Raw genomic sequence first — 27,325 nt, 5'->3', positions numbered from 1 at the left:
TACAATACTTAAACATACAAGAACTAAAATTCACAATGACATTCTTATATAGGTCCCAAGTTCTTGAATAACTCCAGTTTTGCTTGAACAAAATCCCACCCCATACCAAAGCTCAGTGCTGTTACTCCAAGGCTCCAAGGAGTTCCACATTCCAAAAGAAACCATCCAGAATCACCAGTGTTTTGACACACCAGACCAGTAATTCCTCTTATCATGTCTAAAGGTAAGTTTGGAATGAAGAATTCTATTCTATCTCCTGATTCATTTTTTTCTCTCCAAAAATAAGCCAAATTAACCCAGAAAACACATCTTATCCTAATTAGAAACATATTTCTTCAGAGTGAAGATGATATTCCTTAATCTATAAATTATTTTGGAATAAACTCCAAGCTCAATGTTCCTACAAAAACTCACCAAAAATACTGAAAATTCACCTGTCCTTTACAAGTCAATAGAAACAAGATTATGCACATGAAAAGACCTTTGCATTAAGCTGGAATAAGAGAACCCATCACCTCCTCAGAATTTGTGCAGTGGAGAAAAGCAACAAAAAAAAGAAGATGCTGATTTAAAAAAAAATAAATTTGTAGTTCCAGCTCTGATGGGATAGCACAACAGTGGCAAGGAAAAGTCAAACTGAGCTGTCCTGTCTGCAAAGTGCTCTGCTCAAACGAGGCTGGAAGAGCCAGATTTTGGAAGAGCCCATTTGACCCTAGACAAGGGCAGGAGGAACCCCAACATTCATCACATGCATCTCACTGGGTGAGCATTAGGTTAAAATACAGGAGAGCACAGCAGCTTCAAAGCAACTGGATTTTGAGTCTTTTCAGGGCTACAGAACTCTGAATGTTAAAAAGAAATCACCTTTTCATAAGAAGGTTTCAAAAGATCTTGTTAGACCCTTCATTTATTCTCTTCTAGAAAGCAAAAATGCAGATGAATCAGTAATTGTGAGAGATGTGATGTGGTTTTGTTTGAAGGATGCACAACTACCTTTAGAGTTTTAGTCCCCAAAGGTGGTTCCAGCTTCTAATTACAGGGAATTAAACCATTAGCTAAGAGAAGTAACTCACCACTGGGATGGGTGCAGACATTCTTCTGAGTATTGTAGGCAATATGCTACTCATTCTTCAAACACAACACCAAGAAATGTGATTTACAATCACTGGAAGCTCTTACTGACATTGCTAAATGGTAATTCTCTACATATTATATCCTGTTCTCCCAAAATGAATGAAAAATTAAGATATTCTTTCCTACAGGAAGCCAAGGTTCCCAGCTAGATGGACTCCACACTCCTGAAATTCCAAGCAAACCACAATAAAACAGACACTTAAGCTGCATTGCAAAAAGTCCAAATGAAGTGGAAAGTTATACCTTTTCATTAATTCATTTGTGCAGTTTCTTCCATCTCAGCTGGGACATTAGTTTTTAAAATACAAATTTCCTTGCAACTCTCATCAACTGTGTACGAGCTGAACAGCAGAAAGGGAGAAAGGTCTAATTGAATGTCCCATCCCAGGGATTTCCCACACACCAGAAAGAGAGGCCAAGGAAAGATCTGCTGCCATTTGAGGCCACAAACCAGCAAGGATCAGGGGCTGGAAGCACAACAGCTCAGCTGCATCAGGAACTCAGACACCAAACAGGAGATGGAGGCTTTCATAAAAGGAGATCAGATCAGGGTTTTCAGACAAGAAAGAGCTTTAAGAGGCAGATGTTCAGAGAGGAAGATGAAGGGAAGCACTAGGCACAATAAGGCTTTTCATGCTGCCAGATATTCTGGAAATGTCAGAGTCTTTAATTTTTGATGATGCTGCTTTAGATCCCTCCTGCTTTCTACACTCTGAGAAGTCCCTCCACGGGTGAAGGCAGCAAGTGCTGCCCTCAAGTGCCAAGAGCTCTTCTCTGGCCCATCCAGGCTGCAGAATATTCCAGTACTGAATAAAAGCAGGGGCTCAAAAGCACCAAATTGCTCAGCAGCACACTCTGGCCCTTGGACTGATACTGCACTGCCTATTTAAGGCTAAAACCTCACTGGATATAAAGCACCTCCAGGGCTCTCCCAAGTCCTCTGTGCACTTCATTACAAATATGAACCACAGGAATATTGCCTCTGGTTTGCTTCATTTAAAGCATCCCTCCCTTTGTTTCATGGACTCCAGATAAATCCCAACAGATTCTGGAAAAAGACAGCACTGCTTTGATGAGATGCTCATCCTGACATTCTGTGTGTACCACCAAACCTGCTCTGGACTGTCAGTGTTTTGCATTTTACAAAATATTTCCCTGACAAAAAGGTTTTTTTTCCAGAAAATAAAATCAGACATCACAGCAAAAAGCAATGCACAAAGAGGAATTTAAATCTCCTGCCTCTCCATGAAAAACCCCACATAAACCCCAGTTGTTTTGAAGATAAAGCTTAAAACACCCTACATGTCTCATTAAAAATAGAACACTACTTGCTTGTGCACAAATCTAGTATTTTACAGTTAATTTTGCAGGTCTTTAACATAGAGACACCAATACTGGGGCTGCAGGAAGAGAAGAAAAACCTGAAAACCTTCTGGCAGCACAAGCCCACACAACCTAGACTCCCCCTGGCTTTAGGAGATAAACTGACAGGTTTGAAGCAGATGGACAAAATTCTTTCTTTGGCAAGTGGACACTGCCAAACACAGGCTTGAGAACAGGGTTTTTTCCTTCCTTGAAATTAGTGCAAGTGTTAATTAGCAGCTTAGCTGAACAGCAGATCCAAAACCAAAGTTAAATTCATGGTTAGGCTTTAGCTTCCATCAGCTGCTGGGAGGAGCTCACACAAAATCAGACATTTGAAAAAGAAAGGGCACACAAAGCTCAAGAAACTTAAACATCAGCACAGCTTTGGCTCAGTTATTTGGAAATTTGCAGTATTAATAAAAAGGAAGCCTACTCACCCATTCTGTGAGAAGAATTTCTTGTAGATCCAAAAGGCTGCCAGGAGCACCACAACTACCACAATCACTTTAGGAGGAATTCAAGTGAAAAAAAAGCACCTTAGAGTGATAAAGGTCATCTCCAGCTCACAAAAAAGCAATAAAAACTTTGCAGAAATAGCATTGCTTTCATCTACAGGTCTATCCCACCTCTATCCCCCCAAAAAAACCCCACAACCCAACTTATTTATGGAATGAGCCATGTAAATTAAATATTTGATTCATCAAGATGGTTCAGCTCAGAACCAGTGACCACCAAGATGGCAAAACCCCACCAGCTCAGAAACTACAACAGGAATGACAAGGCCCCAGCATTACTTCTGACAAGTTTGTACAAATCTGGGTAACAAAAGCAAGGACAGAGGATGGACTGAACACTTCTGTTCACTGGCAGAGTTATTTACTCACACCCTCAGTAAAGCCAAGCTCTGAAATTTATCCAAGTGGCCAAGCTGTTGGAAATTGCCTTTGAAATGTGACCTCACCACGTGAGAAAATACACATTTCACACTGAATTAAGCTATAATAACTAAGCAATCTTTTTTTGAATCATGCAGCTTTAACCAAACTCCAAAATCGCCCTGTTGCAGTCACAGGTGACTGGAATAAAATGGATTCTCACATAAAAAATGTAATTTGTACTGTATTTTTTTAAGGTTTTAGAAAATACTTACCACAGATGATGGCTATAATATATCCACCTGAAAACAGAAGGAATCAGAATCACAAGAGGAACATAAGTGCTTCTTACTCAAACATTATTACAAAAATATTCACAGAGCAATTTCAAGTCAAGTACTTCTATCAACACAATCTTTGAAGCAGACTCATTTAAATAATAATATTTAACTTAGAATTATGAATATTTTAATTCATTTTAACAAACCCTATTTTTCCCATCAAAACAAAGAAGGAAGCTGCATTAAATCATTTCTCCTGACTATAAAAGGAGTGTTCACTCAGCTGCATTTTCATCCTGGTGGGGATTTTGCAGTGCACACTTACTGAGCTGGCAGGTTGGCACTGCAGGCTCCCACTGGTTGTTTCCAATGTACCGAATCCGAGCCTCCCCGTGCAGGGTGTACCCCGTGTAGCATTCAATGGTAATGAAATCCCCCACCAAGTAGGAAGGTTTTTGTCCAGCTATCACTCTCCCATAACTTATGACTGGAGTGGAACCAGAACCTTCAGGCTCACCTGGAAAGAAAAGGGGGGAGAAAAAAAAATAAATGTATTACTACGTCAGATGTTTAAAACTTGTCAGTGTGTCCTGATTTTAGCAGTTTTACTCACAGGTACAGGGCTGTAAAGCACCCCAGGAACTCTGTTCTTGACAGGTCACTGTCATCTCTGCAGAGCCACCAGGGAAGGAGCAGCCAGCTTTGCACTGGATCTGCACAGACTCTCCTTTTGTATAGGCAGGCTTGCTTGGAACCAGGACCCCATTGGGGATCTTCGGGGCAGGACACACATCTGCAGTGACTAACACAGGAATTTAAAACAAGTTTAGTGAGAATAAAGCTTATTTCATAACTCAGTAACTCATTCTACAAACACAAGCTGCCTTCACGTAAGAAAAATAGCTCAGCACATGTCAGAAGTTTAACTCTACCCCAATTTTAAGTACAAATATTCCCCTTAGAAAACTTAAACATCACTGTAGCTATTCATTAGGGTAATACATGGCAGCTCAGAAATCCTTACTGGTTCATTATTTCTCTGAGCTCTAGAATAATTTCTAGAAAGTAGGAGCTGAAGAGCTGCATAAAAAAAACACACACAAAGATTTCAACTCCTCCAGAGGGACACCACAGCTTTCCTCGCTGTGCATGCTCCTAGTTCTCTGTATCAAATATTTTCTCCTGCACTCCACATCTTTTCTCCTGCCTTCACCCATGAAATCACCAAAACATCAGGATGCTCAATTTTAGCTAAAACTCTTTCAACACACAAGAGAAAAGGGAATATTACAGAAAGTCTTACTTTTCTCACAGGTTGGTTTTGGAGGATCCCAGGCGTTATTTTCTTTACAGGTAATTACATCTGCTCCAACCAAGAAATAACCTTGATTACACTCAAACACAACCGAGTCCTTGTATTTGTAGGTAAGCCCAAATCCAGATATTTTTCTCCCATTTTCAACTCTGGGGTCTTCACATTTGACCACTGAAAGAGGCGAAACATTTGTTAACACAAACATTTCTTAACAAACGAGAACAAAGCTTGGAAACATCTGCTAACACAAACACTGCACCAAACACAACATCCTTTTCCCCAGTGTCAACTTCCCCAAGTTGTTTTGGAGAAGCTTTGTAGAAACACTGATTCCTGCACTTCCATGGTGGCTGTGTTTTTAGGAACAGGATTCTTCCTTAGCTTTTTACAAGTCCTAATCCAGTCCCCCACATCCTTTCCCTTGACACAATTTTTCTGCAGAATTTGTGGTCTCCCAGTTCCTTCACTTTTGACCTTGTCACTTCTACCAACAAAACCCTCACAGAGCTATTTTTCAAGCTTTAACTTAAATTTTAGTCATGTTCTGTGTCATAATCCATCAATATCCACCATGCTGATGTAATTTCCTTTGGAACTGTACCAAACTTTGTACCAGAGCATTTGTTCCTTCTTTCCTAGAGGCAAAGTCCATTCTCCCCACCCCACTTCCACGGAAAGGGCCAGACATTGAAAAAAGAAACAATAAAAATCCCAACAACCTCGACATTCTGGAGGAGGCCCACTCCAAACTCCATTTGAGTGTTCATCAGACGTGCAGTAAATCGTGTCTGAGCCAATGAGGGAGAAGGGATCACTGCCCTTGGGGACATCCTGACACCTGTAGGTCACCGTGCTCTGGTACACGTAGCTGGCTCTCTCCTCATAGCCCCCGTTGGCTATTTTGGGAGGTGGCTCACAAGGAATTCCTGGAAATAAAGCACAAAAATTGGTCAAATTGGTTTTGCTGTGTTAGCTGGTTCATCTCAAAGAGCAAGCCTTGGTTTTCCAGTCATTTTACTGGAATCTGACACAGCCACTTGAAGTCATGGTACAGAACCTCAGCTTCAACAGGAGGTTGATCTTAATATGAGATAATATGATTTTAATATGAGATAATTACCACCAAAAGTGACATTTTTCATTTCCTCAGGCATAACCCAAGTAGTTAAGAAAGATGCCCTTGGGGACATCCTGACACCTGTAGGTCACCGTGCTCTGGTACACGTAGCTGGCTCTCTCCTCATAGCCCCCGTTGGCTATTTTGGGAGGTGGCTCACAAGGAATTCCTGGAAATAAAGCACAAAAATCGGTCAAATTGGTTTTGCTGTGTTAGCTGGTTCATCTCAAAGAGCAAGCCTTGGTTTTCCAGTCGTTTTACTGGAATCTGACACAGCCACTCGAAGTCATGGTACAGAACCTCAGCTTCAACAGGAGGTTGATCTTAATATGAGATAATATGATTTTAATATGAGATAATATGATTTTAATATGAGATAATATGATTTTAATATGAGATAATTACCACCAAAAGTGACATTTTTCATTTCCTCAGGCATAACCCAAGTAGTTAAGAAAGAAACCATCCCTGTTTTCCCACCATTTTTTGTACTGGAAAGTTACAGCTGTTTGTAAATGAACTTACCCCCCTCTGAACAGAAAATCAAACACAGCAGTAATTCACTCACTTTCACAGTAAGGCAGACCTCCACTCCAGCCAACACCTTCATTCTTGATATCACAGGAAATCTCCCCCTTACCCCGCAATCTGTACCTACACAGGTAAAAAATTTGAAGATGTGAAACTTAAATTTCTCATTTCTCCAACAAGCACCAAAAAATTCGTTCTTATCAGTAATGCTGTTCTGTGATTACAGGAACATAGCACAGCAAGGTTTTGCTGTAATGAGAAGAGAATCTTGTTTATTTTGCTGACAGTCTCACTTTGAAAACAAAACAGAAACAAAAGACATCACTAAGGAACTGTAGCAGTCTTACCATTTTCAGAAATACTGTCTAATATTAAAGTCCTAAAATCACTAATGCTCAAAGAAAAGGAAAAAAAAAACCTCCTTAGTGTTGTTGACTTAATTATTTGCTACAGGTAGAATTCAGATTTCAGGTCAGAACTGGAACAGAAAATTTGGGTTTATTTCAAATCTGGTGTAAACATTAAAAAAAATAAATCGTTAAGTTCACCAAAACACTTACCCCTCTTTACAATGAAATGTCAATTTTGAACCAAATGTAAGATCTGTTGGGTCAAAATAACCATTTTCCAAGTCTCCTGGGTAAATACATTTTCTCGCTGGGAGAAAGGGGGGAAAAAAGAGAAAAGAAAAAATCTACATTTTTGTAGTTACATACAAAATCAAAATCTTTGGCACTTATCACTCTTACCCACACCAGCATTTTCCAAGCTTCTTTAAAATATGGCAAAACCCTAATTCCCACTCGCAAACCAACTGGAACTGTTAAATACCAGTGGGGAAAAAAGGGGCACAACAAATCAAATTACCTGTACAGAACGCGCCCTTGGGTGACCACTGCAAGTCATCACCACACGTCCAGCTCAGTGGCTTCCCTGGGACCCTCGTGTACCCCGGCCGGCAGGTGAAGGAGACTCTGGTCCCAGGTGGGAAATCCTGCATTTCCCTGGAGCTCTGGTCGAGCTCTGCGTACTGCAGCCGCTCCGGCCTGGGACACGAGCCTGGGAAGAGGAAGGAAAAAGGGAAAAAACAACACAGCATCTTAGCAGCAAGAAGAGAAACACCCTGAGGTGTAACAGCACAGGAGACAGAACCATTCAAGAGCTCTTAAGGATATATTTGAGTCGTGTCCAATTTTTTAATTTAGGTTTTAGCTGCATGCAGCGTCCAGCTCTACATGTGTATAGGGCATGCTACTCATTGTTTCCTCCAGTTCTTTAGTCACTCTACCCAGACAATGCACTTCCTTCCAGATCCTACTTTCAGATTTTTGTCTGTTTGCCATTTTTTTGTAGTTAGACACACGCCTTCACTCACCGCACACCCATTTCTTTTGCTGCATGAAAAGCAAACAAGCCAGCCCACTCACAGAGCTCATTGTCCCTTCTTACGGAAAAAGGACAGCGGGTCCAAGGGACACAAAGCGGAGTTTAAAATCATCTCCAGGGCCAGGCTGGGCGGAGGTTCAGCGGCAGGTGTCCCTGCCCAGGAGATGCGCTTCGAGGTCCCTCCCCAGCCCGACAGAGCCGCAATTCTCCGATTCAAACCCGCCCAAAGCCTCGCGGTTGCACCACCGCCCCAGAGCCATTTCCTTCCCGCTCCCCTCGCCCCCCCGGCAGGCCCTGAGGGCTCCCTCAGCACCCTCAGCGGGGAGCAGGGCACGGCCACGATCCCAACCCCGACCCCAGTCCCGATCCCGATCCCGACCCCGACCGCTCCTCCCAGCCGCGGTCCCCTGAGGGCTCCGCGCCGCGCCCGCCGCTCCGAGCGCCCCTTCCCCACCGGCACCGCAAAGAGCGAGCGGCCGCTGCCTCACCCTGAGCCTGGGCTCCGCCGAGCTGCCACAGCACCAGCACGGGCGGCAGCAGAAGCGGCAGCATCAGCAGCGGCGGCGGCACCGAGAGCCGCCCCATGCCCGCAGCGGGGCCGCGGCTGCGGCCGCTCCGCTCCCTCCCGGCGCCGCGGAGACGCAGCGCGCGGCCGGGTGCGCATGCGCGGCCCGCCCCGCCCGCCATGGCCGGGCCCGCCCGCCGGGCCCCTCAGCGCCGGGGTGGCACCTTGGGGACAGCCCGGGCCGGTGTTCAGCCGGGGGTCGCTGGTGTTCCCCGGGCCGAGCTGCCCGTGCCGGTGTTACACACAGGAATGCAGGGCTAGGGCGGTTTCCAGGCGCGGCCGCTGTGTTGTGATGAGTTAATGCACACACGAATGACGCAGTCCCGGCTGGGTTCAACGCATGCTCAGGGAAGGCCCCGTTTGACCCGAAAGTGTGACTTTTAGCAGGATAATAATCGCTGTTCAGCTGAAGAATACATCGGCCTTGAGTATTTTGCCAAATACATCATCAGCACCTTGATTTCCTTCATCCTTAAAGCTAGTTTATTGGGGATGCCCTTGACTAAGGGATGCTCCTGCCTACTCCTTTTTTATGGATTAGGATTGGAAGTATACAAAGGTCTTCCACCAAAGAATGCCCTGACTTTAAGTAGTCTTAGAATATGTGGATATATTCCATATTTTGCAACATCCTCAGCGCATTACAGCAAGGAGATAAAATCCTTTCCTGGGCAGCTCAAGGAAAGAGGATAAAGTCAAAGTGTATTTTAAGTGCCACACGTGGAACACCAACAGTGATAAATTAAAAATAACAGCCAGCTCAGGATGGACATCCCCGTGCAGGGCTGCTCGCTTTTGGAAGGTAAATCCCGTGAGTGGCAGAGCAGCATTAAAATAGAACAGCCAAAATTTTAAAAAAAAAAAAAAAAAAACAAAGCCGAAAAGACTTAAAATTCCAGGCAGGCCTCAAAGAAGACACAGAATTGTCATTATCAGCTTTTATTAGGTTAAGCATTGGTAGAGGAACACCGCACATAAGCGTTGCTGGAAAGAAATAAGCATGTAAAAACAGCTGTAATTAAGACATTAATTACACATGGTTACTCCCACCCTTGTGCAGGAATGTTTTGGTGGGCACAGGGAGACACGGAATTGGGGTGATGGCCAGTGCATTATTGTTTCTCCCAACCAAAGCTTGGGGTTATCCATTTGGTTATCCAGTTTTTGGGGATAAAGGAAATATTCTTCATCAGGAGCAGCACACAGAATTCCCTCCGAGGCAGCACCCGCACTGCGTGCAGTCTGAGCCTCACTAGATCCTTACAGTAACTGCTGAGAGCAGAAGAGCATTGGAGATTTACAGTAAAATGTCCTCTTTTTTTGCCACAGAATTCCAGTCTCCACGTGAGCGGTGCTTCCTCACTGCAGGGAACGAGCCGGGTGCCTGGTGAGCAGCAGCAGGGATGAGATCTCTTTCCAGCCTAGGAAAGATGATATCCTGGTGTTGGAATCAGGATTTCCTGGTTTTGTACTGGTGCGTAGAGATTCCATTGCCACCCGGAGAGGGAGGAGGGAATTTCTGGGAAACGCTTTGTTTCAATGAAATCTCCCAGAGCAACCCAAAACTGATATTGTTTACATGTCCCACTTTGTAGGTGAAGTGCTGCTAACAGTGAAAATTCACTGCTGGCTGCAATAGGTCCACCATAGAAAACAGATCCAGTTGTAAGTAAAAAACCATTGTAGCAAGTGTGAAAGCAATAAAAAACCCCCAGGAACCAAGTTCAGTGTCTTTTCTGACTCTACTACTGCTGAGGCAGTTTTTCAGCTTTTTCATAATCTATACAATTTAAAAGCAGCTTTAAGTCAGAAGCAAGGACTGGTGTGGAAGTGCACACCAACCATCCAGATTGTGGAAAAGGAAAGACACGCTTTGGGGGTGGTGTCAGAGGGAAACTGGATGTTTTTAAACCCCAGTTTAAATCTTCTATTCAGCAAAAGAAAATATTCTATCAGAAGACGAAGGGGAAAAATGTTTCTGCTTCAAAGATTGCATTAGGAAGGTAGTCATTCAAGGAGACAATGCAGTCAGCAGTATAAACAAGTGACAGTATAGTTATTGCAGCTCTAACTGCTATTTTGTGCTGAGGAATATAAATCCATACCTCCTATGGCAGACACGAGCCTTTGTGTTCAGTGTCTGGGTTCAGGGGGGTTCTGTAATTATAGTTTTCATACGTGTGATAATAGCTACGTAAAAAAGAAGAAAACAATGAATTGCTTTGTAAAAGAACGCTCGGCTGGGTTTCTTTTAAGAAAGAGAGGCTTGAAATAAAATGACCACACCATGAGTTCCAGGTTGTAGCATTTGCAAGCCTGAGCTGAAGGTACGAAATTACAAAGCCCAGACACACTGAGGCAAATATTTCAAGTGTATCAAGTGTTATAAAGCTTGGGACTTGGCACCAAGGGACAGGAACAAACAGCCAGAGCTGCCTTACCCTTCCTTCTGCTTGGAAATTATTTTCCAGACAACACCTGCCCCCAGGAGCAGCAGAACTGCTGCAGCTGCCACTCCTGAGGGAGAAGAACCTGGGTTATTCTCACTGCGTGTGTAAAGTACATGAAATGCACAACAGGGTGTATCTGCTGAGTAAGCAGAGGGAGGCTGTGCCACTGAGCCACTGAGCTGGGGACAAAAATGTTTGTAAGCTGCTTACCTAGGCCTAGTGACCCGGGCTTGGGGGATGCTGGAGGGAAGGGAAAAAAGGAAAATCAGCAAACTGTTCTACCAAAGTACAGCGTTTCTCAACTGTCCTTAATCAACACCAATAAAGCTTTTAGAATCACAGGATGCTTTGTGTTGAAGGGGTCTTAAAGCTCATCCAGTTCCCCGTGGGCAGGGACACCTTCCACTGTCCCAGGTGCTCCCAGCCCTGTCCAGCCTGACCTTGGGCACTGCCTGGGATCCAGGGGCAGCCACAGCTTCCCCATGCCAGTGTCTCACTAACACCCACAGCACCAGATTTCTGAAAACCACACCCTTGTATGCTTCCTTTTAAAAATACAGACAGACACTTGCATGTTTAAAATGCATTTGCATGCTTGTGTACGATCTTTCTTTGGTTTACATTCCACTCACTCAGTTTACAGGCGGGCACGGGAGGGTCCCAGCTGAAATCCTCTTGGCACTGGGTGTGACTGATGCCTTCCAGCACGTAACCATCGTCACACTCAAGAGTGATGTTAGTGCCAGAGCGATAAGTATTTCCTTTAATGGCTTTTTTAACACCTTGGACATCCGGGAATTCACATCTGATCTCTGAAATTGGACGCAATAAGAAGAGGGCGTTTAGAGGGAACACGAAATATGAGAAACACAGCTGTGGGTTATTTCGGACACTGCTCTTGAATTCCTTCTGAGTGTAGCCAGGAATTCATTCTCATTCCGCATTCTGCAGAACTGGGAAAGTGCCTCAGTCCCACGTGGAGCTCCAGACATCAAAGGAAGCAGGAGCTCACCTTTGCACTGCGGGAGGGGCTGGCTCCAGGAGCCCGACCCCGTGCAGTTGATGAAAGCATTCCCAAGCAGTGAGTAGCCAGGATCGCAGCTGTAGGACACGGCGGCTCCGGGGGGAAAGGTGGCAGAGCTGTTGCCTTTCAGCCTCCCGTTGGTGATGTTTGGAGGCTGCTGACACTTCACAGCTGGAAAGTCAGGGAGAGACAATCAGCAGGATGCTGAAGGGTGGCCAGGGAGTGACTGAGGCGCTGACCCTCTGCAGCCTCGGCTGCTCCCTTTGAATTTCTTCCCCTGCACTCAACAGCAGCCCTGTAACTCCAGCAGCCTTTGGAAAGGCTAAAAACTCGAGCTTGTTCTTATCACACATTCTGTACTCAGCTTTAGACTTTCTACAGATCTTTCCCTAAGGCAAGACTTGTTAAATGTCCTTTGTTCTTCACTCTCTGCAGCCAAAACACACCTTGACATACGGGAGGGGGATGGCTCCAGGCTCCAGATGCTGTGCAATAAATGGATGCTGTCCCCAGGAGGGAGAAGCCAGGCTCACAGATGTAGTTTACAGATGTTCCCACAGTAAAAACTGCTTTTGCTGGGCCACGGAAAGACCCGTGGGTGATGTCTGCAGGCTTGGAGCAGTGCAGCACTGAAAACAGAAATGTGCAGATCAAAGCAGAGCTCAGAGAGACAAGAGGAAAAACTTCTGAGCAGCTGGGGAAGGCTGAACGCTCCCTCCCACAGCACTGACCCCAACCCTCTGCAAAGCTCCCTCAGAAAAGCAGGACAGGTTGGGAGGAGGAGTTAGTGATTAGTAAATCAAATCTTGCCTCTTCAGGTAAGAGACCTACCTGGCTTTGTTGTGGTGTCAGGGTGGTGATAACGTTCTGACAGTCCATCTAAATGCAGCATTAAGAGTTTAAAAACATGGTTGAGCAAATAAAATATATACATTTACCTTCATTTCCCATCATCCTGGTGTTAACATTTCCAGGAAAAAATTCACAGCTCTCTGATATTCGATGTCCTGCAGCTACCAAATTCCTCATTTCCAGGGAATTAAGAGAACGTAGATTATGGATTGCAACAAGCAGTATGAGAAAGTGCAAATCATGCCAGTACTTACAGCATTACCCAAGCCCTGGCTCATCTCCTGTGTGTGAAGAAAGGCATAAATGAAAGAAAAAATTTCTGGATTCTCCTTAAAGTAGTTGGAGCAAACAGGAAAAATAAAACCAACTTTGTCTTCCGTGAGTGGACAGGAGAGAAATCGGGTGAGAAACCAGGAGGAATGTGCAATCCCAGCAAGGCCCAGAGCTGATTCTTACCCTGCTCACACACAGGAACAGGCGGGTGCCACCTCCTGTCCCCTCGGCACTGGGACCTGCGGTGGCCTCGCAGGGTGAAGCCTCGGTGGCACTTGAAGGTGACAGAGTCCCCGTAGGTGTAGCGGGGCTTGGGGACAGCCACCCTCCCGCTGTGGATCCGTGGGGCTGGGCACACCACCCCTGGAAGAGAAGATCCTGGTTAGGGGCACAAAGGCATGTGAGGGCTGCAGTGAACACGTCCTGGAGTCCATTCTCAGTGTGCTCAGAGCAGCTTCACAGGTAGGACTTGGAGACTCACATAAGAATCATTCCAAGAACTGAGGGGTTTTAGTTCTCTTAGGTACCTTAAGGGTACCACAGTATTATATATATAAACATAGATGGTGTGAATATATTCTAATAAATACATGAAATGGTGTAGAAGTCTGTCAGTACTGTCATTCTCATGAGTGCTTTACTATCCCAACCTCAAAAAGCAATTCCAGCTGAAAAAAAGACTAATTGCAATGAGCAACCCCTGCAATACATCCTTGTGCTTTGGTTAACAGTACAGGGTTTGCAAAATTCCATTTCAATGGTACTCAAAATATCACTCTTCTATTACAAAACACATTTGTTACTTGATTTCTTTTTTATTGTTGTGAAACAAAAGGGACAAGTCCCTGCAGGCATCTCACAGCTCTTCACTCTGCATTGCTGTGACAGATCAAAAGCTTACATCTGGAAGATTTTTAGAAGAAACCAAATATACAAGCATAAAAAAAAACTATCCCAGAGGAATATTATCCTTTAATAGTCTTATTCATTTAATTCTATTTATTTAAAGGAAACGCTTTTTAATTTTAAGGACTTAGTATGGCAATTCTGGCCCCGATATAGTGGTGACCTACTTACTCTGACAGATGGGAGGCAGACCAGCCCAGGCAACGTGTCGTCCCAAAATCTCACATCTCCTGTGGGACTGTCCAACCAGTCTGTACCTGGAGGTGCAGAGAGGGAAATATCAGCTCATACCAAGTCCTTCAGCTGGGTTTTTCCCTCCCCAGAGGTTTCCTTCTGCAGCCTCCTGATTCCAGCTGATCACCAAGGTCTCTCTGCTGGTTTGACACCTGGGAAAGAAGGACACCAAGTTGCTTCTTCCCACATCCAAAAGAGCAACACTGACCCCAAAAACTCTGGGTTAGGTTGGTCAGGTGATAAATGATGACCCAACTGATTTCCAAAGGGCTGGAGCCTCCTTGCAGCACGGCCTTGCTCCCACTCTCAGCTCCTGCTCGAGGCCATCTGAGAAGGAAAACTGAAACTGGTTTGCAAATTAATCTGCTGAGCACAGGAGGGGAAAATGAGACAATTCTCCCTTTCTGGAGCAGGCAGCTATGGCAGAATTAGAACCAAAATTCCAGTTCAGGTCTGCTGTGGGAGAACAGCTGTGCAGAGGAGTGGGCTCTGATCCTTTACCCAGCACCAAAGTCGGACAGGGAGGCAGCAAAGGCAGCGTGGGACTCACCCTTCGTCACACGTGTGGCTCACGGTTGACCCAAAAAGGAGATCTGTCAGAACAACAACTCTGCCATTCCTGGGGGGCTCTGGGTGTCTACACTGCTTCCCTGGGAAAGAACAAGGCTGAGTTTAAACTCCTCTCTTGAGGTTGTGTAACACACTATGAGAAGGCACCTTAAGGCTCTGTCCAAGTTCTGCCACCAGTAAAGATGTGATTTTGAAAAGGCCCAAAGCGGCCCAGACCATGTGACTAGTAAAGCCATGTACCAATCTTTCCTTCAAAAACCCACAAAATACACAATTTCCAATAACCAACACCAAATGGATGGAGCTATTCACTTTTACAGAACTCTAGGGCTTCAGACCACGTGTGGTTTTGGAGGCAAGTCAGAGTTTGGGGCGCTCCGGGGCGTCTCGAGTATCCCGGCCGGCAGCTGTAGCTCACAGTGTCCCCAACAGCAAATTCCAGCTGATTTTTGTATTCCCTGGTTAGCTCAGCAAAGGTGAGGTTTGGAGGTGCACCACAGCCAGCTATCAGGGGAGAAAACATAGGGAGAAACGGAGATGTCAACTACAAAAATTGTTTAAAAATGTATTTTGAGTAGGTACAGCTTAAAACCATTGTGCAAAATGGGTAAAAAAAGGGGAGGGTAAAGGATTCAGAATTTTGGGAAGGGTGAGGATGAGTCCTACAGGTAGAACTCTCAGCTTAGTCCAAGCTTAGAAGCACAGTGTACCTGCACACTGAGGGAGAGGGAGGCTCCAGTTGCCGGAGCTGGTGCAGTAGATGGACGCCTCTCCCCGCAGGCTGTAGCCAGGGTCACAGCTGTAGTTCACAACCAGCCCAGCGGGGAAAACCTCCAAGTCCTGCCTGTCGTGGCTTCCTTTGGCAATATTTGGAGGTGGAGGGCATTGCAGCACTAAAGAGAGAGGACAAAACAAAACTGAGAAAGGGGCAGGGCCATGGTGCTGGGACAGGCTGGGGAAGTTGGGGCTGTTCAACCAGAAGAGAAGGCTCCAGGGAGACCTTAGAGCCTCTTCCAGTGCCCAGAGGGGCTCCAAGAGAGCTGGAGAGGGATTTGGGACAAGGGATGGAGTGACAGGAATGGCTTCCCACTGCCAGAGGACACGGTTAGATGGGACATTGGGAAGGAATTCTGTCTGTCAGGGTGGGCAGGCCCTGGCACACGGTGCCCAGAGCAGCTGTGGCTGCCCCATCCCTGGAAATGTCCAAGGCCAGGCTGGACAGGGCGTGGAGCAAGCTGGGATAGTGGAAGGTGCTCATGACAAGGGCTGAAACAAACTGATTTTTAAGCTTCTTTAACTCACTGTCATAGGAGAAGAATCACTATTTTCAGAAATCTGCCCAAACCCTGCAAAGGAGGGGGAGGTGAAGGGGAAATTACAAGGCTTCAGCGCACAACAATTTAAACCAATTAGAAGCAGCTGCAAAACTTACTTTTGCAAAACTCCTGGGCTTCAGACCACGTTAGATTTTCAAGACATGTGATAGTTGGTGATATCTGTGGCTGTTGCACGTATCCAGGCCGACAAGTGTAGTTCACAGACATCCCGACAGGAAACTCAGTCTGATTTTCATATTGCTCACTTAGCTCAGCAAATAGCAACGGTGTCGGTGTGCCACAACCGGCTGCCAAGAAACAAAACGGGCATGAGAAATATGTCCTTGGCTGTGAAATGCAGCTAAAGAGAAACAGGTGCATTGATAGGCACTGTTAAACCCCAAGTTATTAACGCATCTTCTATGTAGTCTGACATTTGTTTGCATCAAATAACACTCAGCGTGCGAGGACACAGGCACCTAATTCATGTGGCCTTAAAAAACAGAATAAAACAGTGCCCAAAAATTAGTTTGGGCAGTGTGGTGCCTTCACACAACTCTGAGCTGAAGTACAGAAATCTTTAATTTCAATATTTAGAACACCCAAGCCTGTCTCCTTTTGAGAAACTTGAGCAATGCCACCAGCTTATTCCCAGTGCCACCAAAGTGAGCAGAGCTCCTGCTGTGGTTCTCCCTGTGCCGTGCAATCCTGCGGGTTGGCAGGTTTGCCTGATCCAGGGTGAGCCTGGCATGCGATAAATGCTGAGCCTGGCACGGGGGGGATGCTGAGCCTGGCACGGGGGGGATGCTGAGCCTGGCACGGGGTGGAGGCTGAGCCTGGCACAGGGGGGATGCTGAGCCTGGCACGGGATGGAGGCTGAGCCTGGCACGGGGTGGAGGCTGAGCCTGGCACAGGGGGGATGCTGAGCCTGGCACGGGATGGAGGCTGAGCCTGGCACGGGGTGGATGCTGAGCCTGGCACAGGGGGGGATGCTGAGGCAGCCCCACCTGCACAGCGTGGGTAGGGAAGGCTCCAGTTGCCCCAGGCCGTGCACAGCACGGAGGGGTCCCCGAGCAGGGAGAAGCCAGGCTGGCAGCTGTAGCTCACGGAGGTGCCACTGGTGAAGTTCATCCCCGGCTGGGCACTGAGCGTGGCGTGGGCGATGACCGGGGGCGGAGGGCACGGCCGCACTGCCAGGGAGGAGCAGAGAGCAGAGCTTGAGGGGTTTCACCCAAACGAGGGGCACTGGCACCACAGCAAAGCCCTCCCAGCTGGCTCACCTGGCTGGCAGGTGGGCACAGCGGGCACCCAGCGGCTGTCGGGCTGGCACGTGGCCCCACGGCTGCCCCTCAGCACGAAGCCTGGGTGGCACTGGAAGGTGACGTTGTCCCCAGGGTGGTACACAGCCCTCCGGCCCTCGGCCACCTCTCCGTCCTTGATGCTGGGGCTGCTGCAGGTGATCGCTGCGGGGGAAAAGCAGCAGAGCTCGGGCTGGGGGCACGGCTGCCAGAGCTGAGGGTGCTGCTCTGGTTTTGGGAGCCGTGTGAGTGCGGTGCTGTCCCTCTGCACCGAGGGCAGCAGCGCTGGCAGCTCACCTTCACACCGGGGGTAGGGGATGCTCCAGACTCCCGATGGCAAGCAGGAAATTGTGGTTTTCCCAGTGAGGACGTAGCCCGGGTCACAGTGGTACTTCACTGCCATGCCAGGGATGAACTCTGCCACCTCCTTGCTGTCGTGCTGGCCATTTCTGATAATGGGAGGGGAAGGACACGGCGGCACTGCAAGGAGGGGGAAACATCCCAGCTAGCCAAGAGCTGCTACCACAAACCCCTCTGGGGTGAGGCAGCCTTTTAGCTTTGTTCTTCCCCATTAACTTCTGCCCGACAGCAACAAGAGCTGTCCCTGAATGATATTTCCATCCTACCCTCTCTTACCTGCCAGCGTTCATGCTTTCTGAGCTTATTGACATAAAAATGATAACTTCTCACTCTTTAGGCAACTACAGTGGTTAGTTTCCATCTGTGACCCTAACAACTTACTCTGGTCTGTCTGTGGTTGTGAATGATAGGCACCAGCCTGGATTTTGTGGATTCATCTAAAGAGCCCTACATTTCACAAGAGTCTGAATCACAGAAATATTTAGGTTTGAAAAGCCCACCACTATCCCATGCCCCCAAGTGCCACATCCACATGTCTTCTAAATCCCTCCAGGGATGGTGCCAGATGATGCCCACACCTCCCCAGGCACCTGTTCAGGGCTTTGGATGGGGATTAGGAGGATGGCAGGACATAAACTTGCATGTTTTTCCTTTCCAGCCCTTGAAAGCAGCCCCTTTCCCTCCACACACAGCTTCAGAAATCAGCTGCCCCTCATCTGCACTTACACTTCTCACAGCTGGGGACAGGAGGGTGCCACTTGCCCCCAAACTGGCACTGGGACTCTTGAGAGCCCTTCAAGGCATAACCAACGTTGCACTCGAAGACGATGATGTCCTCCAGGCTGTAGGCGGTCTCTGAGCCAGCCACTTTTCCATTCTGGATCTCCGGCCTGGTGCATCCAGTTGCTGGAAGGGAAGAGCACGAGGATGTGAAGAGCTGGGGATGTGAAACCCCCCTGGCTGTGGAGGGGGACCAGTGCTGGGCCTTGCCATCACTGTCAAGGGCATTTCAACATTTCCGACTCTTATTCTTACACTAAATATCATTATTCAGCTGTTCCTGAGCGTTTATACTCATGAAGAACAGAAAGGGAAACCCAGAGGGGCACTTGGGGCTCCTCCTGCCCCTGGCACCTCTGCTCCCTGCCTCTCCCTGGGGATTCCCTTGCAGTGATTAAACCAAGAGCCAGGAGGGAGGAAGGAGCCCGGGGCCAGGCAGAGGAGGCACAGAACCACAGGACACACCTCGGCAGCGGGGCTGGGGCCGGCTCCAGGTGCCCCTGGCCGTGCAGCGGACGGAGGCGTTGCCCAGCAGGGAGTAGCCCTCGGCGCAGGTGTAGAGCACCACGGAGCCCGGGCTGTGCCAGGCCCCGGGGCTGGCACTGTGCTGCCCGTTGGCAATGCTCGGAGGGGCAGGGCACCTCACCTCTGCCGGGAACAAGGAAAGGCAGCTGAGGATTAGGGCAGGGCAAGATAAACACCACAACCCCAGCCCTCTGAAAGCGAGGCAGGGAGATAACACAAGTGCGGTCAGCCAGGACGAGGTGGTGTGTAACTTTTCCAGGAATTTCCCTTAGCCCTTTTCCCCATCAGAGACAAACATCCTGGTTTTTAGAGCTTTTTCAGAAGTAATACGTCAAATTAAATTGTAATGAAAACTGAAGCAATAATAGTACCCCCCCACCAGCATCAAAAAGAAAAATCTGTTATACCAAAGTGCTAGCAAATAAGTGTTTGATGCCTAGAAAAATTATTAAAAAATTACAAATTCTCTGAGTTGAACACTGACACGAACTGCTGTGAATAAACAAAATCAGACGTGTGAGCTGTGTCCCCGTGGGTGCAGGCCCTGTCCCCTGTGCCAGGGCCAGCCAGGCTGGCTGTGGGCACACCCCGAGCCGTACCTGGGCAGCGTGGCACTGCCCCGCTCCACGTGCCATGCTCCCCGTCCGCAGAGCTGCAGGTCAGGGAGGCGTCTCCAGCTGGGGCCAGCCCCGAGGCACAGCTGTAGGTGACCACGTCCCCGAGGGAGAAGGTGTCCCTGGAGCCCCCGCTGTGTGTCCCCCGGGGGATGGCCGGAGGGGCAGCGCAGGTGACACCTGTGGGCAGCACAAGGGGAGGGTCAGCAGTGCCCGGCGCTGCAGGGCACACACACTGCCCAGGAAGGGCAGGGACCGAGGGGAAACCACCTCAGCAGTGACACAATGACCCGATTCTCCAGGAACAAACTTTGCATGGATCAAATCGCACGTGGGAAGGAAAATCTGTCCCCTCCCTTGAGTCACTTCCTTGCTGCCCGTGTCTGGAGGTTCTGAGACAATTCTTACCTCCCTTTCCATAACCATTGGTGAGACAGAGAGAGAGACTGGCCAGTGGGAAATACTTACCCACTAACAGGCACTTTAAAATATTAATATTTCTTCCCAGTTTGGACCAGAATAAATAAAAGACCTTTGAAACCATTCTCAGAAGCACATCCAAACCAAAATGAAAAGAAAAAGGAAATATTTTACACATTCAGTGACCTGAGAAATCTTTTGCAATAAAACCTTTGGCTTGAAAGAAGTTCCACTTTATCTTGTAAACCATCTCCAAGGGCCTGTTGTGGTGGCCTACTTACGCTGGCAGACAGGAGGATCCCCACTCCATGAGACATGTGTGCCAGAGACCTCACAAATTCTCTGGGAGCCTCCCACCAGCTTGTACCTGGACCACACAGAAGGATTAATTCTTTTAACAGTGAGATTTTTCAACTTGAAATTTCTTTACAACCCTTGCAAGTGGCAGCCAGGAGTTCTGACTTGGAAACTGGGTTGTGCAAAGCTGAAAATCCACTCCACTTTCCCCAGGGCAGGACTCACCCTTTGTCACAAGTGTAGTTGATTTTGGACCCGAGCAGGAGATCTGTCAGGACAACAGCTCTGCCGTTCTCTGGCTTCCCTGGGCTGGGGCACTGCTTCCCTGGAAGGGAATGGCAGCCCCCATCAGCCCTGGGCTGTGCCCACATCCCAGCAGGAATGTCACCACGGAGAGCAGGCAGAGACCCCCACGAAGCTGGGGAAAGTGCAAACCAGCCAAGCCTCACACTTGAGGCTTCCAGCCCTTGCAGGACCTACTTTCACAGAACTCCAGCACTGCAGACCACGTCTGGTTGCTGAGGCAGGTGATGGCTGGTGACACCCCCGGGAGCTGGCTGTAGCCAGGCTGGCACACGAATTCCACCCTGCTCCCCTCGGGAAACAGCGTCTGGTTCCTGTAGGGCTCCTTCAGCTCGGCAAAGCCCGGCCTGGCAGGGGCTCTGCAGCCAGCTGCCAGGAGAGAGAACAGCCTGGCTGTTACAGACCCACAAAAGGTGGATTTGGGAGAGCAGGGGAGGCTTAAGCCCTGTTGGGACACTTGCCCTGCTCGCAGACGGGCACCGGCGGCTCCCAGGTGTTGTTTGGCTGGCACTGGATCTCTCTGTGGCCACGAATGGCATAGCCTGGGTCACACTCGAAGGTCACGGTGTCCCTGTGTGCGTAGGCAGACCTGGCAGCCACGATCCTCCCGTGCTGGATCTGTGGCACAGGACAATTCGCCTCTGGAAAAGAAAGAGGTGCAGGCGTCAGAACAGCCCCTCAGGCAGAGCTGGGCAGCTGGGAACCACCAAGGGCTGCAATTTTAACACACAAGCCTGAAAATAATTTTCCCTAGAGAAGATGTTGCACCTGCACCCAATATCAAACATCTCCAAGGGCAAAGGGGACCCTGGGACAGCAGGGTGGCACTCCAACCCCCCTGCTCTGGATAATGGATAATGCTGGGGCAAAAATGCCAGCTGGCCGCAGTTTCCCAGTGATTCCCAACACAGCAGCGATGCTGGGAGGATCGCCGGGGTCCCGGCACCCTGAGGCTGCCCAGCCCACCTCCGCAGGCGGGCAGGGGCTCGCTCCAGACGCCGTTGTGGCCGTCGCGGGTGGTGCAGTGGATGGAGGGGTCCCCGTGCAGGGGATGGCCGCGGTGGCAGGTGTAGGTGACCGCCGTGCCGTAGAGGAACTCGCTCAGCAGCCGGCCCGAGTGCTGCCCGCGGGGGATGTCCGGGGGTGGCTCGCAAGGGATGCCTGCGGGGGTGCAGAACCTCAATTCAACAGCAGCGCCAAAGCCCTCAGGCTGTGGGGCACAAACACTTCTAAAGAGGGGATGAAATTACCTCCCCGGTGATGTCCTGGCAACGGGATCCCACCCAGATGGGATGAAATGACCTCCCAGGTGATGTCCTGGGAGTAGGATCCCACCCGGATGGGATGAAGTGACCTCCCAGGTGAGGTCCTGGGGACGGGATCCCACCCCCCTGGCAGGTAGAAAGTAGACCAGTAATCAAAGCTCTCTGTGGAGGAAACCCTGCATGCTTTGCATTTTCTACTTTTTAAGGAATAAGACATCGAATGCTTATTTAGCATCACTTGGATAATACCCTGGTGCCAGGTTGTGCAGCAGGCACAGTCTGTGTGTCGCCTGTGGCTCACACCCACCTGGAGAATCTGGGAAATGCTTTAAAACCCCAGAATGTACCAGCAAATGCTTCTTTCTTCGTATGAAATGGCTCTGATCAGCAGAGGAAGGCCCAGGTGGGGTTGCTGAGGAGCAGCACAGCAGCTCTTGGGCACTCACCAGTGGCGGAGAGAGGGAGCAAACCCACTTTGGGATTTTGGGATTCGCTGCTGGCCCTGGCTCAGTGCTCTGAGCTCTTAGGAGTGACCCTTGTTCTCTCTGGGTCTGACAAGACACCCCCTAAGCTGAACATGTTTTCCCTTCCTCCCCTGCAGTGGGCTCCTGGTGTCAGTCACAGCAGGACACAAGCACTGCTGGAAAAGCTCCAGCTGAGGGGTCTGAGCTGTTGCTTTCCATAATCCCTTCAGCTTTGGGATCCCCAGATTGCTTTCTTACAACTTCCAAACCTTCTGGTAATTTTCCTGCCCACAGAGGGGAGAAATTGCCTGTGAAAGCTTTGATTGGAAAGATGTGGCAGTCTCTGCTGGGAAATATTTCCCAGATCCTTGCAAACCCCCAGAGCCATGAGCTACTTACGCTGGCAGAGGGGAATGTGGCCAGTCCATGCAACACGTCCCCCAGAGATCTCACAGCGTCTGCTGGACTGTCCAATTAACCTGTGCCTGGTGTTAAAAGGGTTGGTCATTCACCCCAAGCCCTTCAGCTGGAGTTCTTGTTCCTCCCAAGCACCCGGGATGTGGGATCAGCCCTGCTGGCAGCACAGCTGTGGCCCTGAAGGGGAGGTTCCTTCCTTGCTCTGCCCGACCCACTTCCCAGCATTTATAGAGAATATTAATATATATTTAAAAATATATATATTTAAAAATAAATATATACATACACACTATAGTGTATAGGCACAATAGGTACAGAACCCTTATATAGGGGCTTCTGTACAGAATCCATTTACTGGGAGTGAATGAACAGGGGTTAAAAAGGGGGACACTCACCCAATCCACCCCCAAAACAGGACTTACCCTTCCTCACAGCTGTAAACCACTGTGGACCCAAGCTGGAGATTTGTCAGGGAAATAATCTTGCCATTCACAGGCTCGCCTGGGTGACTGCACTGTTTCCCTGGGGAAGGAAAACACCCTTATATCCTGTCTCTCTACATCACAGTAGAAAATATTCAATTATTCCTCCACTCCCCTGCCCACATTCCCAGCTCCCCCCAACACGGGTTCCAATTTCAAAGGGTTACATGGCTTTACTAGTCACATATTCAGAATAACATCAAGCTTTTGGCAGCATGGACAGAACCTGAGACCTGTTCCTCCTGCAACAACAGACACCAAATCAAGGAGCTATTCACTTTTACAGAACTCTAGAGCTTCTGACCACACTCCACTCTCAAGGCATGTCATAGTAGGTGACATTCCTGGGACTTTGGCATATCCAGGGAGGCAAGTGTATTGCACAGTCTTCCCAACAGGAAAATCAACGGCATTTCTATGCTCCTCATTTAGCTCAGCAAACTGTAACCTTGTGGGAGCACCACAAGCACCTAGTGAGAGAGAAAAGAGATGTGAGAAGCAGGCAGGACAGGCACACGGGGGCAAGCACACCAAGAGCACTGTTAGGAGGAAAGGGGCTTGGTTTGCCTTGCTAAAATGCTCATTTTGATTAATATAGCCATTAATAAAGACATTTTCCCAAAGGCTTGCAGAGGATTAGGTTCTTACTCCCAGGACAGGCTTCAATCATCCCCAAAGGGTTTAACAGCATTTTTAAACAGAATAAGGGGACATAAAATAGCAGTTATGTACCTGGAGACCTGCTGAAGGAGCTGTGGTAGGGCAGTGCTCTGTCACACTCAGGAGCAGGGGGCTGCCAGCTGCCATCCTCCTGGCAGGACACGCTGGCACTGCCCTGCAGGCTGTAACCATCGTGGCACCGGAATGTCACCGTTTGCCCGGGGGCAGAGAGGAGCCCGTGGCCACCAACTTGCCTTCCATTGGCTACGATTGGATTGATGCAGACAGTCCCTGGAAATGAGGGTGTGCAGGGGGAGTTGGAGCAGCAGGAAACACAGAACCACAGGCTGTTATTGCTGGAACCACAGAACCAGCGTGGTGTCCACACAAACCTCCCCAGCCTTGGGAAGGCTTGCCATTAATTGATTCCATGATGCACTTTACATGGAATTAACCCTCTTGGAGGATCTGTTTGCACTGGTGAGGGTGTCCCCTGTGCTCAGGGCCACACTGAATTTGTCATTTGAGGGGACAGAGCCCAGACTCACCTTCATGAAGGTCTCAGTGGATTCGGTGAGGGTGTCCCCTGTGCTCAGGGCCACCCTGAGTTTGTCCCTGAGGGGACAGAGCCCAGACTCACCCTGGCAGCGAGGGAGGGGCTGGCTCCAGTTCCCCGATGCTCTGCAGGACACGGCGGCATTTCCAACCAGGTAATAGCCAGGATTGCAGCTGTACCTCACTGACATCCCAGCCATAAAAAACGCTTTGTCCTCCAGGTAATAGCCAGGATTGCAGCTGTACCTCACTGACATTCCCATGGTGAATCCTGCTGTGTTCCGGCCGTTGTGATTGCCATTGGCGACCTCGGGAGGCATCGGGCACGGCCGGACTGCGGGAGCGAGATGGGAAATTGAACTCAGCGAGAGACCGGGGAGCGAGGATGTGCACGGATGGGTGAAATCACGGATGGGTGAAACCCCTGCCTGCATCAAATCCCTGCCTGCACCCCCTGTTCCTGAGCAGCACTCACCCCTCTGGCACACGAGCTCCGGCGGGTCCCACATGCCCCCGGGCTGGCACCGAGCCTCATCGGAGTCCTCTGCGGTGTAACCAGCATCACAGCCAAAGTGCAGAGTGTCCCCAGCTCTGTAGCTGCTCTGCACGTTGTGGACCTTCCCGTTCTGCACCTCGGGCACCTGGCAGCCGATCGCTGTGGGAGCAGGGACAGCATCCTTTAAACATCCCTGCACGGGGAGCTGGATGTGCACACACCGAGCCCTCTGCTCCCCTCCGAGCCACAACCCTGCTCTGACCCTCCGGCACCCCTCCTGCCTCCCCAGCCAGGAGAGACCCCCAGAGACCTTGACAGCGGGGCAGGGGCCGGCTCCAGAGCCCCGAGTCCGTGCAGGTGATGGTGGCGTTGCCGAGCAGCTCGAAGCCCTCCGTGCAGCTGTAGGACACGGCCACCCCCCGGGAGAAGCTGTCCTTGGAGCGGCCGCTGTGCAGCCCATTGGCGATGCTCGGTGGCCGGGGACATGTCACCTCTGCAGGGGAAAGAAAGCGTCCTGTGGGTCTGCTCTGGGGCACTCAGGGGCACTCAGGGGACACTCAGGGACACTCAGGGGACACTCATGGACACTCGGGGGGCACTGAGGGGACACTCACCCTTTTTGCACTGCGGCAGAGGGGGGTCCCACCTGGAGGTGGCCCCGCAGGTGCTGCTGCCGGGGCCCTGCAGGGCGTAGCCCGGGTTGCAGGTGACACTCACGGTGTCCCGTGTCCGGTAGGAAGAGCGACGAGGGGACACGGTCCCGTAGGGCACCCGGGGGAACGGGCACCAGGCAGCTGGGGGGACAGAAGGGACATGCTGACCTGCACAGCTGCAGGGACCCCCCCATGCTGAGGGTGTCTGTGCCCCGAGCCCTGGGGGTGCAGCTGGGGTGGGGGTCCCTGGGCTGCAGGACCCTCCCTGTGCTCCTCAGGGACCCCGCTGCCACCTCAGCTGGCACAATCTGCGTGTCCAGGATTTCGTGTGAACACCCAGCAGGGTCAGGAGCCTTTCCTGGCCTTTCTGCAGGCTCTGAAGCCCCTCCTGAGGGCCCAATCCCACCCAGAAAACACTGACAGGGCAGGCCAGGAGTGAGCCAAAGGCACCCAGGGATCTGTGCTGTGCCAGGGGCTGGGGGTGCCCAGCCTGGGCTGGGGGTGCCAGCTGTGGCTCTGACGATGTGCCAGCTGTGGCTCTGATGCTGATGTGGCTCTGCCATCAGCAGAGGAGCTCAGGGCTCTGTGGTGCCAAGGTCCACCTGGGACCCGTGCAGGGCTCCCTTTCCCTGGGCAGGGAAGGGCACAGGGACCAGCGAGGACAGAGCAGCCATGAGGAGCAGGAGAGCAGTGGGAGGAAGGCCCCAGGGGAGCAGAGCTGCTGCTCTGCCTTACCTTGAGCCCCGGGCGTGGTGCTGAGGAGCAGAGCGGAGCTGCCCAGCAGGCAGAGGGTGAAGGTGGGCACCATCCCTGGCACAGACAGCAGCTCCCGGGGGCACGGGGCAGATATGGGCGCCCCAGTTCCCCCCAGTGCCCCCGTGGGAGGAAGGAGATGCTGCTGGGGGACTTCCCAGGACGGTGGGACAGGAACCTGTGGGCTGCCCAGGCACAGCCAGCACCCCCAGGGGGCTGCAGGTGCCCCAGGCTGCTGCTGGTTTTGGCAGGGGGGTGGGAAAGAGGGGTGAGAAAGGGCAGGATGCAGGCAGAGGTGCTGCAGCTGCACTGTGCCCCTGGTGCAGAGCGTCCCCCCCTTGGGGGAGTGGGCCAGGGGCTGTCCCAGAGCCCAGGGGGTGGTGGTGGCACCTGAGGGACACGGCACATCCCAGGGGTGGGACGGGCAGAATGAGGCATTCCATGAAAATGGAATGTCCAGCTGGGGACACAAATCCTCCTGAGCCGACCCTGGGCTCATCCCTCCCCTCTGGCAGGAGGAACAAACCCCCAGACAGGACTTTAGGATGAGGAGCAGCCCCAGCAGCTCCAGCTGCCCACCTCACCCAGGTGACACTTCCTGAGCCTAAAGCAGGCAGCAGGACATGAACTGCTCAAGTCCTTTTATTTCTTTTATTGGCAGAGAGCTTCCAATACTTACAAATCCAACGTTCACCCTTCAGAATTGCACTTGGTCATTTGCACTCAGATTATAAAGAGAAATGGTGTGCAATTGATTACAAATACAGTAAATAAACCCTCTCCAATGGT

The 27,325-nt window shown here is 49.9% G+C and overlaps 1 protein-coding gene across 1 annotated transcript in view; it reads right to left on the bottom strand.

Moving 5' to 3' along the window:
* CR1 (complement C3b/C4b receptor 1 (Knops blood group)) overlaps positions 1–26,591 on the bottom strand; it is a 34,461-nt gene extending 7,870 nt beyond the window's left edge. The window contains exons 1-46 of the mRNA XM_039695774.1: positions 26,519–26,591; positions 25,745–25,924; positions 25,441–25,623; positions 25,110–25,289; positions 24,881–24,968; positions 24,720–24,814; positions 24,152–24,370; positions 23,704–23,889; positions 23,360–23,477; positions 22,920–23,005; positions 21,758–21,952; positions 21,253–21,432; positions 20,969–21,160; positions 20,714–20,813; positions 20,473–20,558; positions 19,757–19,951; positions 19,098–19,280; positions 18,579–18,758; positions 17,790–17,972; positions 17,475–17,657; positions 17,202–17,384; positions 16,311–16,502; positions 15,589–15,771; positions 15,191–15,382; positions 14,859–14,958; positions 14,246–14,331; positions 13,352–13,531; positions 12,875–12,922; positions 12,490–12,672; positions 12,032–12,214; positions 11,652–11,831; positions 11,230–11,259; positions 11,023–11,086; positions 9,834–9,838; positions 8,493–8,714; positions 7,486–7,677; positions 7,179–7,275; positions 6,656–6,741; positions 6,128–6,256; positions 6,023–6,032; positions 5,690–5,934; positions 4,959–5,141; positions 4,269–4,457; positions 3,981–4,172; positions 3,650–3,676; positions 2,937–3,003 (exon numbers count right to left, since the gene is read on the bottom strand). Coding sequence (XP_039551708.1) covers positions 2,937–3,003; positions 3,650–3,676; positions 3,981–4,172; positions 4,269–4,457; positions 4,959–5,141; positions 5,690–5,934; positions 6,023–6,032; positions 6,128–6,256; positions 6,656–6,741; positions 7,179–7,275; positions 7,486–7,677; positions 8,493–8,714; positions 9,834–9,838; positions 11,023–11,086; positions 11,230–11,259; positions 11,652–11,831; positions 12,032–12,214; positions 12,490–12,672; positions 12,875–12,922; positions 13,352–13,531; positions 14,246–14,331; positions 14,859–14,958; positions 15,191–15,382; positions 15,589–15,771; positions 16,311–16,502; positions 17,202–17,384; positions 17,475–17,657; positions 17,790–17,972; positions 18,579–18,758; positions 19,098–19,280; positions 19,757–19,951; positions 20,473–20,558; positions 20,714–20,813; positions 20,969–21,160; positions 21,253–21,432; positions 21,758–21,952; positions 22,920–23,005; positions 23,360–23,477; positions 23,704–23,889; positions 24,152–24,370; positions 24,720–24,814; positions 24,881–24,968; positions 25,110–25,289; positions 25,441–25,623; positions 25,745–25,924; positions 26,519–26,591 — 6,533 coding nt within the window. The remainder of the gene's footprint in view (positions 1–2,936; positions 3,004–3,649; positions 3,677–3,980; positions 4,173–4,268; positions 4,458–4,958; positions 5,142–5,689; positions 5,935–6,022; positions 6,033–6,127; positions 6,257–6,655; positions 6,742–7,178; positions 7,276–7,485; positions 7,678–8,492; positions 8,715–9,833; positions 9,839–11,022; positions 11,087–11,229; positions 11,260–11,651; positions 11,832–12,031; positions 12,215–12,489; positions 12,673–12,874; positions 12,923–13,351; positions 13,532–14,245; positions 14,332–14,858; positions 14,959–15,190; positions 15,383–15,588; positions 15,772–16,310; positions 16,503–17,201; positions 17,385–17,474; positions 17,658–17,789; positions 17,973–18,578; positions 18,759–19,097; positions 19,281–19,756; positions 19,952–20,472; positions 20,559–20,713; positions 20,814–20,968; positions 21,161–21,252; positions 21,433–21,757; positions 21,953–22,919; positions 23,006–23,359; positions 23,478–23,703; positions 23,890–24,151; positions 24,371–24,719; positions 24,815–24,880; positions 24,969–25,109; positions 25,290–25,440; positions 25,624–25,744; positions 25,925–26,518) is intronic.
* Between the last annotated feature and the right edge of the window lie 734 nt (positions 26,592–27,325).

Source organism: Passer montanus, unplaced genomic scaffold (genome assembly GCF_014805655.1).
Source record: "Passer montanus isolate IOZ18808 unplaced genomic scaffold, ASM1480565v1 scaffold93, whole genome shotgun sequence".
NCBI classification, from domain to species: Eukaryota; Metazoa; Chordata; class Aves; order Passeriformes; family Passeridae; genus Passer; species Passer montanus.
Note: the sequence above shows the minus strand (reverse complement) of the source record. Positions and strands in the feature narration are given on the sequence as shown.